This window comes from Dasypus novemcinctus, chromosome X (assembly GCF_030445035.2).
Source record: "Dasypus novemcinctus isolate mDasNov1 chromosome X, mDasNov1.1.hap2, whole genome shotgun sequence".
Classification (NCBI taxonomy): domain Eukaryota; kingdom Metazoa; phylum Chordata; class Mammalia; order Cingulata; family Dasypodidae; genus Dasypus; species Dasypus novemcinctus.
The window spans coordinates 80,836,030-80,852,089 of record NC_080704.1 but is presented as its reverse complement, the minus strand read 5'-3'; the positions used below and the strand labels follow the sequence as shown (position 1 = coordinate 80,852,089).

General features: G+C 38.1%; 1 protein-coding gene across 16 annotated transcripts in view; it reads left to right on the top strand.

Moving 5' to 3' along the window:
• The window catches only part of PHKA1 (phosphorylase kinase regulatory subunit alpha 1), a 205,572-nt gene that overhangs the window by 53,321 nt on the left and 136,191 nt on the right, over positions 1–16,060 (top strand). For all 16 annotated transcript variants that reach the window (XM_058292339.2, XM_058292345.1, XM_058292352.2 and 13 more), the window contains 7 exons: positions 673–771; positions 1,861–2,007; positions 6,484–6,537; positions 8,422–8,544; positions 10,246–10,341; positions 11,401–11,508; positions 13,432–13,510. In XM_058292339.2, coding sequence (XP_058148322.1) covers positions 673–771; positions 1,861–2,007; positions 6,484–6,537; positions 8,422–8,544; positions 10,246–10,341; positions 11,401–11,508; positions 13,432–13,510 — 706 coding nt within the window. The remainder of the gene's footprint in view (positions 1–672; positions 772–1,860; positions 2,008–6,483; positions 6,538–8,421; positions 8,545–10,245; positions 10,342–11,400; positions 11,509–13,431; positions 13,511–16,060) is intronic.

The window sequence follows — 16,060 nt, the reverse complement described above, 5'->3', positions numbered from 1 at the left end:
GGCTCCCCTATGCTGGGGGACACTCCTGCGTGACACGGCACTCCTTGTGCAGATCAGCACTGCACATGGGCCAACTCCACACGGGTCAAGGACCTCCCATATGGTAGACGGACGCCCTAACCACTGGGCCGAATCCGCCGCCAAATAATGTTTTAAGAACATGAAAATTCATCCTTTGCCTTAGTGACAGATAACTTGCATCTTTAAGTGAAACGTAAATAGTATCTTTCTCGGTCATTCACTTTTCTGTGGAAACTAAGCTATGTGGTGATGCCTAATAGTTGTATTAATATCTTATAGCTGTACAACTTCTAGGATTAAGAAATTATGTTAAAACATAAGATGTGCTGTTATCTTTCTTGAAGCTCCCCATCAAAGAATGGTTTATAGTAAATTCATTTTTGTTATCCTTCAAATTAATTTTAAAATGTGATGCCTCACTTGATAGTGCTACAACCTCCATCTTATGAACTCTGTCTCTAGGACAATATGGAAGGCAAAGAAAAATAGAGCTCCTTAGGAATAAAGAATGTTATTGTGTTTTCTGTTCTTTTGAATATACTCAAAAGTGACATCATGTGCATTGATATTAGGATACATGGAGAAAAAATATGTGTGTGTATGTATATATGTACTTATAGTGCTAAAGTGGTCCTTCTTTGTTCCTCATAGGCAGCCCTAGAAGCATTAGATGAACTGGACCTGTTTGGTGTGAAAGGTGGGCCCCAATCAGTTATCCATGTCCTGGCTGATGAAGTACAACACTGCCAGGTAATAAAATAATAGACCACTTTTAGCAAAATTTATTCTTATCCAGACTTAGATGTGGCATGGGCTTTAGATTAAGAAGATTTGAATGAAAATATATCATCAGATTTATTACCATATGCCAAAATCTGTCTTACCAAATACTCTATATTAAGATGTTTAATATAACATGGACTATAAAATATAGTCCTGTTTTCTAACTCAGGATTGTGAAGGGTTCCCACCATAGTATACTAAATTCTCCATTGTTGTTTATCAAGGGTCTATGTAACATTAAAAAAATAAATAAAGACAAAAAAAGTCATTGATTATACACTTTGGATAGACTATGGTTTGTGAATACATCTCAATAAAATTGTTCTTTTAAAAAGTAAAAAAAAAAGGTTCTATGGTCTGTCTTCCCAGGTATCTCCTTTTATAAATATCCAAAAATATCCAAAGGGAACTAAAGGTGATATATGCAGAGTGATCTTCTTGATAGTGGCTCTGCAGTATTCTCTTGTCTCTGATTGGCTTTAGAGTTATTTGGGGAGAGGATTAGACTGTTTAAGTTTTAAACAATGTATCTTCAAGTTTTGTTTAAGATTGCTGCTCTGAAATATTAAGGTCTCATTAGCATGATGAATTTTCTACTTTTCTTTAAATGCTAATTAGATACCTTTATTGTTCTAGTGACTATATACTCACCTTCTAATTTTAAAACACAAAATTTTTCATGGAAAATATATATGTCAGGGATTTAGAGCCTGAGCCTTCACCATCCTGCTTCTCAGCAGCTACTTTTTCCCTTAACTTTATGCTTAAATACTTGCTAATAGAGCAAAACAACTGTGGATGGGATAATGATGTTAAAGTGTTCTTTATCCATGAGCAGCTTCTAAAGCATCTGATAGAGAAGCATTGAGAACAGAATTAAAACAATGGATATATGATTTATAGAAATAGCTGGTTTTCTAAACTTTCACTATTGAATAATATTTAGGTTTTCTTCTAGATTGTCCTCTTCCATGTAACTGTTTTGAAACTGAAGCTGTTAGTTTTACAATCCCAAGGTATTTGCTCATGTGCTACATTTGACTTCCTTTCTCTTAGTCTATCCTTAATTCGATACTCCCCCGGGCTTCGACATCCAAAGAGGTTGATGCTAGTCTACTTTCAGTTGTTTCCTTCCCAGCCTTTGCAGTAGAGGATATCCAGTTGGTGGAACTCACAAAACAGGAGATCATTACCAAGCTTCAGGTATGCCCATATATGCCTTTCTTTTCTTTAAGTCTATGTCTTTAAAGGAAATTTAGTGCTTTTGGGGGCCTTGGCATGATCTGTGTCAGTGATTAAAAGATCTTTAATTTTTCTAAGTTGTCCTTTTATAATTAGTTTCTTTAAAGTCTATCTAAAAAGCTGTTAAAACATTTATAGTCATTACTGGTGGGAATGCAGAGTGGTATAGCCACTTTGGAAAACAATCTGGTAGTTTCTTATAAATTTAAACATACATTGACCGTATGACCCAACAATCTGACTCCTATATATTTACTATACAGAAGTGAAAATGTATGTTCACACAAAAATCTGCCTACAAATATTCATAGAAACTGTATTCATAATCACCAGCAACTGGAAACAACCTTCAACAGGGAAATGGATAAACAAACTGTACTACAACCATACAATGGGATACTACTCAACAATACAAAGGAACACACTGTTGATCCATGTAACAATAATATAGATGACTCCTAAGTTAATTTTGCTAAATGAAAGAAAGCCAGAGCCAAAAGGCTACATATTATATGATTTCATTTACACAACACTCTAGAAAAGGTAAAACTATAGGGAGGAAAACTGATCAGTAGTTGCTAGGGATTATGGGGAGAGATTGTCTATAAAAGTATAGCATGGGAGAACTTTGAGGTTAATGAACAATTCTCTATGGAACTGTACTGATGAACATGTGACTCTATGTGTTTGTCAAAACCAATGGAATTGAATACCACAAAAAGTAAATTAAGGGAAGTGGATGTGGCTCAAGTGATAGGGCTTCTGCCTACCATATGGGAAGACCCAGGTTCAATCCCTGGGACCTCTTGGTGAAAAAGAAGAAGAGAAAGCATGCCTGCGTGGTGAGCCAGTGCCCTTAAAGCAAGCTGAGTGCCTGCATGGTGAACCAGTGCCCACGCAAGTAGTCACGCAGCAAGATGATGATGCAACAAAAGAGAGATGAAGGTGAGAGTCAAGGTGAAGCACAGCAGAGACCAGGAACTGAGGTGGTGCGGCTAACAGGGAACCTGTCTACATATCAGAGGTCCCCAGGAACAAATCCCAGTGAATCCTAGAGCAGAAAAAATGAGAAGAAAAGACCAAAAAGGGAAATAGATACAGAAGGTCACACAGTGAATGGATACAGACAGCAAACACAGCAGGGTAGTAGGAAGGGGAGGGAAAGGGGAATAAATAGATAAATAAATAAATCTTTATTTTAAAAAATAAATGAAAAAAAAAAGCAGTGTGTGGGAGGAAAAATGGAATGCAGAAGAAATGAATCTAACAGTATTACAAATGAATCGCATAACCACACTGAAGGGGGTGGAAAAGAAAAACAGTGACCTAAGTCTTAGAAATAGTGTTTTGGCTGGGTAACATAAGGCTAGAAACAAAAATAACCCTATACAAACACAGTGCTCTATCTACTCGGGTGAAGAGACTATAGCCTGTGGCTCAGCCACCTATTTTGTTTTTAGAGAGACGTTGTGGACTTACAGAATAATCATGCACAAAATACATGATTTTCATATACCACCCTATTATTAACATCCTGCATTGGTGTGATACGTTTGTTACAGCTGATGAAAGCAAGCTTTTAAAAAATTGTACTATTAACTACAGTCCATCATTAACTTAGGGTTCACTGTTTGTGTTTTGTGCTTCCAAGGATTTTTAAAATCTTCTAATAGCATATATATCATATATACAACCTAACATTTCCCCTTTTAACAACATTCAGATATATAATTCAGTGCTGTTAATTATGTTCACAATGTTGTGATGCTTGATTAGAGTAGGTAGTATTGGTATGAACTTGTGTATGTGAGTGTGTGGGCAACTGTGTGTGTTTAATACATATAGAGATAAATAAAGATGTGCATCTACCTATAAATATTTCCAAACTTCGCCTGCTAAGAAGCAATGCTAGAAGCAATGACATTTCAGTGGCAATGAGCACATTTTATGCCCAAATCTTGATTTCTAAATATGATTTTCAATAAAAGGAATCAGGGAAACTTGGAGAAAGTAGTTTGATTCCAGGACTGGTAAGGGAAGATAGATGAGGAACCTGGAGCATCTCTTGGTCTCAGAAAGTAAGGAAGTGCTCAAGAGACAGCCAAAGTAGATATAACCCCAGGTACTGGTGCTCCTGAGGGCTACGGAGACACACAGGTTCTACAGTCATGGCAGATGGCTCTGGAGTTCAGTGCCTTGTCAGTGGGCCCTACTTTGGAATTTGTGTTCCTGAGTGTGATGGAGTTGGACTCAGATGTGACCTTTCTACACATGCCTCTTCTGTCAATTTTACTGAACCTGTGTTTGGTGCTGGAGTTGGTGTATCCCCAGGAATCTTGAATCTCTGGACTGGCCCTGTGCCAGCTGGGCCTTGAGCCTCAGCAGAGTTGCATCTCCTACTCTTTAGTTTGTTGGACTTGCACATGTCAGTTAACAGGGAGGTGAAGGTGGTTAACCACCACACCAGGGAACTGAGAGTGCCTATAACTCCAAGCAGGAGAATTGCATCCATCAGTTATGTGGGATCTAAGCCCCCTCTTGATATAGAGGTGGAGCGAACATCACCAACCCAGAGTGAACAGGATGGAGGAATAAAATATGGATTAGAGTGAACTTACTTGTATTTCACTATAGAATTATTGTGACTAGTAATGGAAGAAACTGTAGCATTGATGTAGAGAAAGTGGCCATGGTAGTTGCTGAGGGCAGGGAGAGCGAAGAAGAGATGAGATATGGGGGCATTTTTGGGACTTGGAGTTGTCCTAAATGATATTGTAGGGACAGATGCTGGACATTATATATATCCTGCCATAACCCACTGAATGTACTGGGGGAGAGTGTAAACTACAATGTAAACTATAATCCATGTGATGCAGCAGTGCTCCAAAATGAATCCACCAAATGCAATGAATGTGCTGCAATGATGTAAGAGGTTGTTGATGTGGGAGGAGTGGGGTGAGGGGGGGTGGGAGGTATATGGGAACCTCTTATATTTTTTAATGTACCATTTTTGTGATCTATGTATCTTTAAAAATAAGACAATTTAATAAAAAAACTCAAACAAAAAGAAACATGGTAGGTCCCACAGGAAAAAAAAAAAAAGAGAGATATGAGACATGACAAAGGGACACAGGAGCTAACCTGAAAAGTACTCCCAGTGACCAAAGATGGGACAGTTTGAACAAATCAACCTTCATTTTATTGGATTACAACTGAAAGACTAAACAAAATATCCATGAGTACATACTGATATAAATACATACATACACACACACATATATACATACATACATACATACATACATACATAAATGGAGAAGGGACAAATCTTCCTTTAGAAGGATTCTAATTAATAAATGTTGAAGGAATGTAGGAAATACAAAATTGCCATTAGACAAACACCACAATCATAATTGTCTCAGACAAGATCTACTAATGTATACTAAAATCAGTGGGCAAAAATTCAAGTAGAAACAGGATATTTAAATAGTCTCAAAGTATCTCCCCTCAAATATTTAGTAATTACAAAGCAAAAATTATAGTGGAGAAATACAGCCAACGACCTTAACCAAATTATCAGGGGTAACATTACCAGTAATTAGACATGTGAACATCATATACCTCCTGATACAGTAAACTGAGAAGAGCACATCACCTCTGTGTTATTTTTTCCAATAATGCATATCTTCAATATAATCATGAGAAAACATCAGATAAATTCACTTTGATTAACATTCCACAAAATTACTGACCAACACTCTTCAAAAGTGTCAATCAAGGTGATGACTTGAGTAACTGTCATAGATTGGAGGAGACTATGGAGACAAGACAACTAAACGCAAATATGTCATCCAAATTGGATCTAGGAACAGAAAAATGCATTAGTGAGAAAACTGGTAAAATCCCAATAAGTTCTGTACTTTAGTTAATGATATTGTAACAAGGTTACTTTTTTTAGTTTTCATAAATGTTCTATGGTTATGTAAGCTGTTAATCTAAGGGGACACCGGTTGAAGGATATACAGGAACTCTCTGTACTGCTTTTGCAACTCTTTCGTAGGTCTAAAATCATCTCAAAATTTTAAAGAAACAAGTTTTGTTTTGTTTTTTTTAGAAAAAGCCTGTGGTCTCTTTTGAACTGTGTGAGCTGTCATCTTAACTACATATATTAGTAATTAGCCTGTCAAGGATTTACGCTGTGGTAGACAGCCATGGAGAGACTCTGCTTTAAGGAAGAGCCTGTAGCTTAGCCCTCATTTCAAATCACATTGCTAAAATCAGTTTCTGCTAATTAGCTGATTTCAGGGATTTTTTAAAGTACTGTGTCTATAGTGATGAAAGTTTGGTGCATGTAAAATGTTGTAAGGGATGTTTCTGATAAACTATGTGGCTGTACCAACTTATAAACTTCTGATCTCTTTTTATCTGCTTTCCCAGGGCCGTTATGGTTGCTGTCGCTTTCTACGAGATGGATATAAAACTCCTAAGGAGGTAGGTTCCTTTCACCTAAAATGAACCCAGGGTAGAATGGTCAGTGCTATCAGAAGTCTAATTCGCAGAAAATACTATCTCATTGGTGGTAGTTATATAGAACACTAAATAGGGTAACAATAACTGATATTTGCTACCTTTGCTGGGTTTAGCTGCCAAGTTCTTAATTTGTGAGCCTTTCTGGATTAAATAAGAAGATAAAGGAACGTGCCATCCTTCCTGGCCCCCCTTCCATTTTTGCATTGGTTAGTTATAAGCAGTAATTGCTCTTGAAAAGTTAACTTTCTTTTGACCTACTTGTCAAAAGCTCTCCTTGAAAATGTCAGTGGGGAAAATGACGTATTATTTAAGGGGATGAATGGTTAGTAAGAAGAAGCACTTTCACTGGCAGTGAAAATATCTTTTAAGGCTTAGGTTTGCTGGTCAAGGGTTATTATCCTTTTTGTTTTTTTAACCATCAAGCTCAAATTCTTCTGAAACATGTGGTCTAGTTCCTCTCTTCTGCTTTATTCGTTAGCACTGAATTTGACTGCTGCCCTTACCAACCTGCAAAATCATACTCTGAAAGATCATTATAATCTCCTAAATGACCAATACAAAAGCTTTTTCTCAATCCTTATTCTCCTTGACTTCTCTTTAGTATTTAATATTACCCCTGCGTTTTCTTGAAATTCTTTTCCTATTTTAATTTCTGTAACACTACACAATCCTAATTCTACTCCTCTCATCTGTCTTTCTTTTTTTTTTATTGACTTTGTAATAATATTACATTAAAAATATATATGTGAGGTCCCATTCAACCCCACCCCCCCCACCCCCCCTCTCCCCCCCCCCAACAACACTCGTTCCCATCATCATGACACATCCATTGGATTTGGTAAGTACATCTTTGGGCACCTCTGCACCTCATAGTCAATGGTCCACATCATGGGCCATACTCTCCTCCATTCCATCCAGTGGGCCCTGTGAGGATTTACAATGTCCGGTGATTACCTCTGAAGCACCATCCAGGGCAGCTCCATGTCCCAAAGACGCCTCCACCTCTCATCTCTTCCTGCCTTTCCCCATACCCTTTGTCCATTATGTCCACTTTTCCCAATCCAATGCCACCTCTTCTATGTGGACATTGGATTGGTTGTGTCCATTGCACCTCTATGTCAAGAGGAGGCTCAGATTCCACATGGATGCTGGATGCAATCCTCCCATTTTCAGTTGTAATCACTCTAGGCTCCATGGTGTGGTGGTTGTCCTTCTTCAACTCCATCTTAGCTGAGTGTGGTAAGTCCAATAGATCAGATTGTAGGTGCTGGAGTCTGTTGAGGCTCAGGACCTGGCTATCACATTGTCAATCCAGAGATTCAAATCCCCTAAATATATCTTAAACCCCAACATTAACTGCACCTCCAGCACATTAGCATGAAAGTCTTATGAAGGGAGATCCCATCTGAGTCCAGATTCATCACACATAAACACCATTTCCAAAGAGGGGCCATCTGCCCTGGTAGTTAACCCCATCGGCCATGACCATAACTCCCATGGGTCTCTTTAGCCCTCAAAGGAACCAATATCTGGGCGTTGTATCTGCTTTATCTGTCTCTCTGACTCTGCTCAGTTGTGCATGAGGGCAATCCTTCTGCCAGATTGCCCTCATCTGTCTTTCATTTACCCATCTATGAGGGTTTGCCCAGATATTCTGGGAGGTTTTTTCCTTTTATGTAGGTAATCCTTCACAACTGTGAGGGTTTACCAAGATTCTGTTCTGGACGGTTTTCTCCTTTTATGTAGATTAAACATCAATAGTGAAAAGCCATACTATAATACTTCTGAACTAAAGAAGTAAGTCTGACCTCTATGTGATAAGACAGACTTTATTTCTTTCCCCAGGATCCCAATCGCCTATACTATGAACCAGCTGAGCTGAAGTTATTTGAAAACATTGAATGTGAATGGCCATTGTTCTGGACATACTTTATCCTTGATGGAGTCTTCAGTGGCAATGCAGAACAGGTAATGAACTGGTGAAAGAGATTTTCAATAGAATGAACTTGTTATGCCTGCTTCTCTCAGTTAATGGCTGTAGTGAACCAGTGTCCAAATGAATGCCTTCCTAATAGGGAGGAGACAGGATTTTCTTCTAGAGACTCGTAGGTGAGGGCTAAAGTTCTTTGAATTTCACAGATAAAGACATGTTGTAAGTGCAAGAAATAGTTAGTTCTGTAATACTGTGACATATGTATTCCTAAAAAATCACCATGCTGTATATAATCAAGAAATAAAACTACAGGGTTTATGGGGACATGGAATTAAGGGTACAATACTTAAAACCTTTGTCAGTAAGACATAAAAAGTGACAGGAGCCTAATAAAAACAGTGTCACAGCTTTATACATGTTAAATGGTTAAGGAATATATAAATACTACAATAAATATGATACTTTTACCTTGGAAAAAACCTGACATTTGCTTGTGGAAGCATGAGCCCGTGTTCTTTCCAGCTTACCCACCTGCCTTTCCTGAAGAGGAGGAGAACAAAAGAGAGAGAAAAAAAAGAATTAGAGAAAAAAAGAGAAAAGGAACGGATTACAGAGAGGAAAAATTTTAAATAGGCTGAGAGGACAGAGGGGAAATTTAAATAGAAGGGAGGGCATGTGGCCACATGGCCAGGGTGACCACCGCAAGGGTTGCAGCTTGTGAGTTTATTCTGAAATAGTGGAATGAGGGTTATCTGAATTGGAATGGAAAGATTAATGTGGGTTTGGCTCAGTGTCCTTGTGAGTTGTGTGCATGTATGTGTTTTGTGTATTCCTATGGTGCTCAGTTCAGCCGAGCGCCGCTCAGGACAAAATCATGCACAAGCAAATGTAAAATTCATGTTATGCTCAAATTGTTCCCCAGCACATCAAATGCATTGGAATAAATTTGTGTTTTCAAAACAAGTGTTATAGCAGAACTGATCGTATATTTTTCTATGATAAATTATTTTTTTTTATGTATTGCTAATCTTCAGCAAGTTGTTAAGCAAAAAAAAATGGAAACTTGACCTTAATAGAAACTTACTTTGGCAGGTAAAAATGCAGTTTTTAAAAGTGAATGCATCCTAAAGTCCAGAAGCTATGCTTGGTAGTACATAGTGTATAAAAACAGATCTTTTGAAGGCAGGCTGAACTGGGCTAAAATCTGGACTCAACCACAAACTTACTATGTGATCTTCTACAAGTTCGTAACTTCTTTAGCCCTAATTTCCCTGTAAAAAGGCAATGATTACACATACCACCTAGGGTGGTTATTAAGAGTGTATAAACTACAACATAAACTATAATCCATGCTGTGAAGCAATGCTCCATAATGTATTCATCAAATGCAATGAATGTACCACACTAATGAAAGAAGTTGTAGATGTGGGAGGAATGGGGGCTGTGGGAAGTGGGGTATATGGGAACCTCTTATGTTTTCTATTGTAACATTTTGTGTGATACAGGTATCTTTTAAAAAGATAATAAAAAATTAAACTAAAAAAAATGTCAGAAGGAAAAAAAATTAAATGCAGTAAAGTGTGCTAAACTCTGAACATGGTATTTGACCTATAGCAATCATTTGGTAGATGTTAGGTGAATAAGCTCCTTTGCCATAGTACTTTCTTTGGCTACAACCTGTCCTTATATCCTCAAGAGAACTATCTTATGTTTTTTTTCTGACTTTTTATCTGCAGGTTCAAGAGTATAGAGAGGCTCTTGAAGCAGTCCTAATCAAGGGCAAAAATGGAGTTCCACTTCTGCCAGAGCTGTACAGTGTTCCTCCTGATAAGGTGGGTTGGATAGGGCCATAACAATGGGTCTAAGAGAAGAGGAGCAATACCTTAATAGGGTTGCCTCATTTGAGTCAAATACTTTTTAAAAAAAAATGTCTAGACCTTTATTTCTCTCTGAAGGGGGTTAGGGGTAAGAATAAAATAAAAATGGCATAACAGACACAAAAAACCACTGCGGGTGAGAGGTAGTTGGAAGAGAGAGAGAAGTAGCTGGGCGAGGGTGTCCCCATTACAGCAACAGGAGCCAGTGACCAAGGATACCCACATCTCTCCTCTGACGTGAGTTTGAGCATCCCTTTTCTCCCAAGACCACTGCTCTGTCCCACCTGTTCCTCAGCTCCCTAGAAGGTGGAGAGGGAACCGTGTTGGGAGAGGAGCCTGGGGTCAGACCATGCACAGGGAGTGACAGCAGAAGGCCCCGATTGCCCCCCGAGGAAGGACTTGGGGAGAATAAGCTTTGGACACCAAGGCAGGCGTTTTGGCTCCTCTTCAAGCATTAGTCAAATACTTTTCAATCTTCTGATTTTAATACTATTTTGAAAGTTTTCCTTTATGTCTAAGACAACAGAAATATGATTTTATTCTTTAAAAAATAAAATGTAAAAGCAGTCTGAATTTTGGCACTGTTGCAAGACAAGTACAAAACCAGTCCTTAAGGTCTCGGTAGGCAGAACTAGAAAGATGTTCTGTGTGAACGCTCAATATTTGGGAGTCCCTACTTTGCAGCTAATAATCTGGGATTGTTTGAATAGACCAGGCTTGGGAAATTAAGTATATCCTGTCTTCATTTTCCCAAAATGCCACTCAGGGGTGCCATTGTTCCTCAGCAGCATCGCCTGAGAGCTTATTGGAAATGCAGACTTCAGGTCCTCAGGTGACTTGTAAGCACATCAGTTTGAGGAGCATTGACCTTCTATAGTTACAGTGCTTAACTCAGTGCATTGCATATGTGACTGTTCTATAGGGTAAGAATCAGAATCCCAACTCAACCTTTTTATTGTTGTGGTATTTCAAACCTTCTTTTACCCCTCCTTTGGCCTCTTCCTCAACTTTTAGGTTGAAGAAGAATATCAGAATCCTCACACTGTGGATCGGGTCCCCATGGGCAAGTTGCCTCACATGTGGGGTCAATCCCTATACATCTTAGGAAGCTTGATGGCAGAGGTAAGAGGTAACTTCAAGGTTCTCCAACTTTTCATTAAACTTTATTTTGAAATACTTTAAAGTTACAAGACAGTTACAAAAATAATGCAGACCCCATACAGAAAACTCCAACATACCTGACCCCACTCCACGATACTCAGATCTACCAAGTTTAACAATTTGCCACCTTTGCCATATCATTCTTTCTATCTTTCTATCTGTCTATCCATCCATCCATTTTATGAACACTTGAGTGCAGGTTGTATACATCATGCTCCTTGAACACTTAATACTTCCATATACATTTCCTAAGAACAAGAATGTTCACTTAGGTAACCACCTTAGTGCAGTTTTCAAGTTCAAGAAATTTAACATTGATATAAAGCTTACAGTCTATATCTCAGTTTATTCCTATGTTCCAATAATGCCCTTTTGAGCCTTTTATCCTCCCTTGTTCCCTTGTTAGGTCCAGTTCAGGATCATGCATTCCATTAATTGCAACTAATTGTCTCTTTAGTTGCTCTTTCTTTTTTTATTGTGGAAATATGTATATAACATAAACTTTCCTGTCTCAACCACTCCCAAGCATACCATTCAGTTGACTTCTTCACATTCACAATGTTGCGGTACCCTCATCACCTTCCGTTACTAAAATTTTCTCATTTCTCCAAACAGAAGTCCTACACTCATTGTGCATTAACACCCCATTTCCCCTGTCCCCTGCTCCTGTCAGCCTGTACTCTAATTTTTCTATAAGCTTCATATTCACCACTATTTTCTTTGTAATTACTACAGGGCTTAAATTTATCATCCTCCCTACTTTGGCACTGTACTTGGAACTGCACAGAGAGAAGTCCTTGGCTCTTTCCCTTTCAAAACTTCACTCATAGCCTTCCCTGGTTACTGACCAGTGCAATTGTGTTTCAATGTTAATAACTGATAATGGATTAACTGCTAACTTTTCCTGGCAACAATATGTTTCATTCTTTAATTGAACAAACTAATAGGATAATTTAGGCACCATGACAAGTGATTGGGAGCATTGTGGTTGTTTGTTTGTAAGAGGGCTCTTTAAATCCTGTTTATATCAAATTCTGTTGAGACTCTCCTTAATGAGACACTTGGGAATTTTTTGTCCAGCTTTTTATTTTATTTTGAACCTACACAGAAGGGTTCTGTTTCTCAAAAGTTTTTCCAGATTTACTGTAGGTTATTTTGAATAACATATAACTCAGGCTTTCTAGAGGATCTAAGGTGGAATTTCTTAGTTGCATTTATTTTCTGCAGCAGTTTTTGTTTTTTGTGTGTATTTTGTTTTTGTTTTTGTTTCCGTGTGACCATGGCTTTTTTATTATCTTTAGTTGACATTACTATGAATCTAGAAATAACAGCAAAATGATTTGTTTAAAATGATCCTTACCCAGTGACTTTCTCATTCAATTATAGTAAATGCAAAGGAAAAAGGAAATGAGTGGTATTTTTAAGGGGAAATTGGATGAGTTCAACCAATATCATAAAGGAAATAAACTCAAGTCAAGTCAAAAGGTTTCTGCTGAGCAGGAAGTGTGACAGATACATGAATAAATGAAAAAATAACAGGACTAATGACTTATTGATAAGCACTGTGGGCTGATCATCTAAACCACATGTATATACAGAGAAAATGGAGGGTGTAAGCATAAAACTTTTATTTGCTTATAATTTATACCCCACTGTTTTAAAAAGAGGATTTGGGGCAGCCATTAGAAATTAATTCCAGATAAAATTAATTTGGATGTGAACTTCAGAAGTTCAAATATTTTCACAATGAAAGTATTTGTTTCCTTACTGTACCTGCCCTCTCATATGTTATGGTGCATGGTTATGGGCATTGGGAATGCTGTTTCTTCTCAAATGTTAGGTTTTTTTTTGAGAATCATTAATCTTTTTATGGTTTTCCTTCAGGGATTTTTAGCTCCTGGAGAAATTGATCCCCTGAATCGTAGGTTTTCTACTGTACCAAAGCCAGATGTTATAGTTCAAGGTATGTATTCTTATTCCCAGCAACAAAAACTTTATATTATAGGTTGTGTTAGGGCCAAAGATCTTTGGGCCAGTAAATTATGATTTTATCTTGTATTTTTGTTAGGCTTCAAAAAGTATATAGTGAACTTGGTTTTGTTTTATTTCAAAATTGCTATAAATCATGAACTCTCAGTGAATGATGTGATATAATGTCAGAAGGCTCCAAAATATAATTTGGCACTCTTAACCACTCTACTTCTAGAAGCTCTTTTCTTTTCATTTTCATGACATTGTAGCTTCCTCATTTTCTCTGATTTCTCTCTGGCCATTCCATCTCTGCTTTTTCTGCTAGCACTCCTTCTCATATCCTCCTAATGGTTCTTTACTTGGTCTTTCACTCTTCTCTTTCCATACTTACTCTCTAGAATAAATTTGCTTCCATGGCTTCAATTATTACCTATTTGGCTTTAAATATTATCTATTTGGAGAGTACTCCAAACCATTATTTTTATTCCTAACAGTCAGCTTAAATTTGGGAGCATCTATCCTATATAAGACACTCGACTCAGCTCTGAAAATGTTATAGTAATTCTAGTCCCAATGCTTATCAAACATCTCTGCCACTTATACTTCAAACTCAAAATTGACCTCTTTTGTCTCCATCCCATCTTTTTACCTCTCCCAAGAAAAGTAGATCTTCTTTCCATCTTACTGATCTCTCTCAATGATTATCTCAATCTCCTAGGGTAAAAACTTAAGGTGGTTTACTCTCCAGCACCAGTATCCAAGGATATTAGGACAGTAGGTCCTGCTGTAAATCTCCTTTGAAATGTCTCTATTCACTTGACTTTGGAGTTGGTTCTATTTGGAAAATAAATCCTGTATGTTTTCTAAATAGGTTTGTACTTGGTATCCTATGTGGTCATGAAGGCAGTGTTTGCTTATGAATGTATATAGCAAACGTTATATGAAAGACCATTGCTTTCCGCCTTTGGTGAGATAGCTGGTGCTCTGTTGCAGTTTGATATGATTTATGAATTCCAAAAAGAGAGATTATGTTTGTAAACTGGTCTGTTCCTCTGGATGTGATAATACTTTGATTGTATTAGATTCAGCTGAGATGTCTGATTAAATTATGTTAAGATTAGAGCTATGATTCAACCATATCATCAGAGGGTGACTCAGCATTGAGTCCCACCCGCCTTGGTGGGCTGATAAAACTGACTCTCACATAGAAGTAGACACAGAGAAGAAGAACACAGAGGAAGAAACACAGAAAAAGACAAAGGAGAGAACTTGGTTTTGAATGGCTTAACTCTCCTGGGCCTCCAGGAGAGTTAAGCCATTCACCAGACCTTGTGAAGAGAACAGAGCAACTGAACCTGGGAAAAAATGAGCCCCAGGAAAAGAAACAAGCCCTATGCCAGCCTACAGCTGAGATCAGAAGAAGCTGGACCCATGGAGCCTTGAGAGGAAGAGGAAGGCTGAACCCTCGCACACATGGCCTGCCATCTTGCATCAACACGTGGCAACAAACTTTGGGTGAGGAAGTACCGCTTATGGTATCTTGAGTTGGACTCTTCAGGGCCTTGTGCCTGTAAGCTTCTACCCCAAATAAAACCCTTTATGAAAACCAACAGATTTCTGGTACTCTGCCTCAGCACCCCTTTCAGCTCACTAATACATGTTTCTTTAAGGTTTATGCTATCTGAGGTGTTTCTCCTCCTATTCAAGGCCAACTCCTTCTGATGCTTAATCCTATCCTCTTTCCCAGCCTTTTCTAGGAATTTATTCTTTTCCTGTGATCTTCAAGCTTTCCCTCTCTGTTGCTTGTTTCTTAGTCCATTGACATGTTCATCTCTCGTTTTCCTATGTATCTCCTTTTTATTGAATCCAGACCTCCACTTCTTTATATTTCATTCATTCTACAGTCCTTTACAGTGTAGTTTCTTCATGACTCCTGTGAAAATGTTCTTGCTTAAATTACCAGTGACCTTTGTATTGACAAACTCAGTAGATATTTTTCAGTGCCCATCTCAGTAAATCTTTGTTTCATTTGACACTATTGGTCATTTATCCTTCTGGGGTTCCTCTTCTCTGATGTTGGTGTTCCTGAGAATTCTGTCTTTAACCCACTGCTATTCCTAATCTGATTTTTCCCCTGTGGCTCAGCCTTCTTTACCAAACATTTCACTTTTCCTACCTCCTCACTTATCCCTTCATTCTTAGAAGATGACCTTACCTCCCTATACCACAGAGGAAAAAGAAGCGATGAGACAAGAACCAACCCTTACCACCACCACCAAGCTTTTCTTAGTCTGCCCATTCCTTATATCCTGAGATTTCTTGAGGTCCTCTTCTCTTCTCTCTATATTTTCTATGACCCATCTCATCTCTTCCTATGCTAATAACTCCTGAATCTATATCAACTTCCTTTTAGACAGCCCCACTTTGATGTCCCACATGCACTTTAAACTCAGTGTGTGAAAATTCATTAACTGTACCCTTCTGGTACTAGGTTACCCATACTGCTTTTCCTGTGTTCCTGTATCATTCAGTCACACCACTG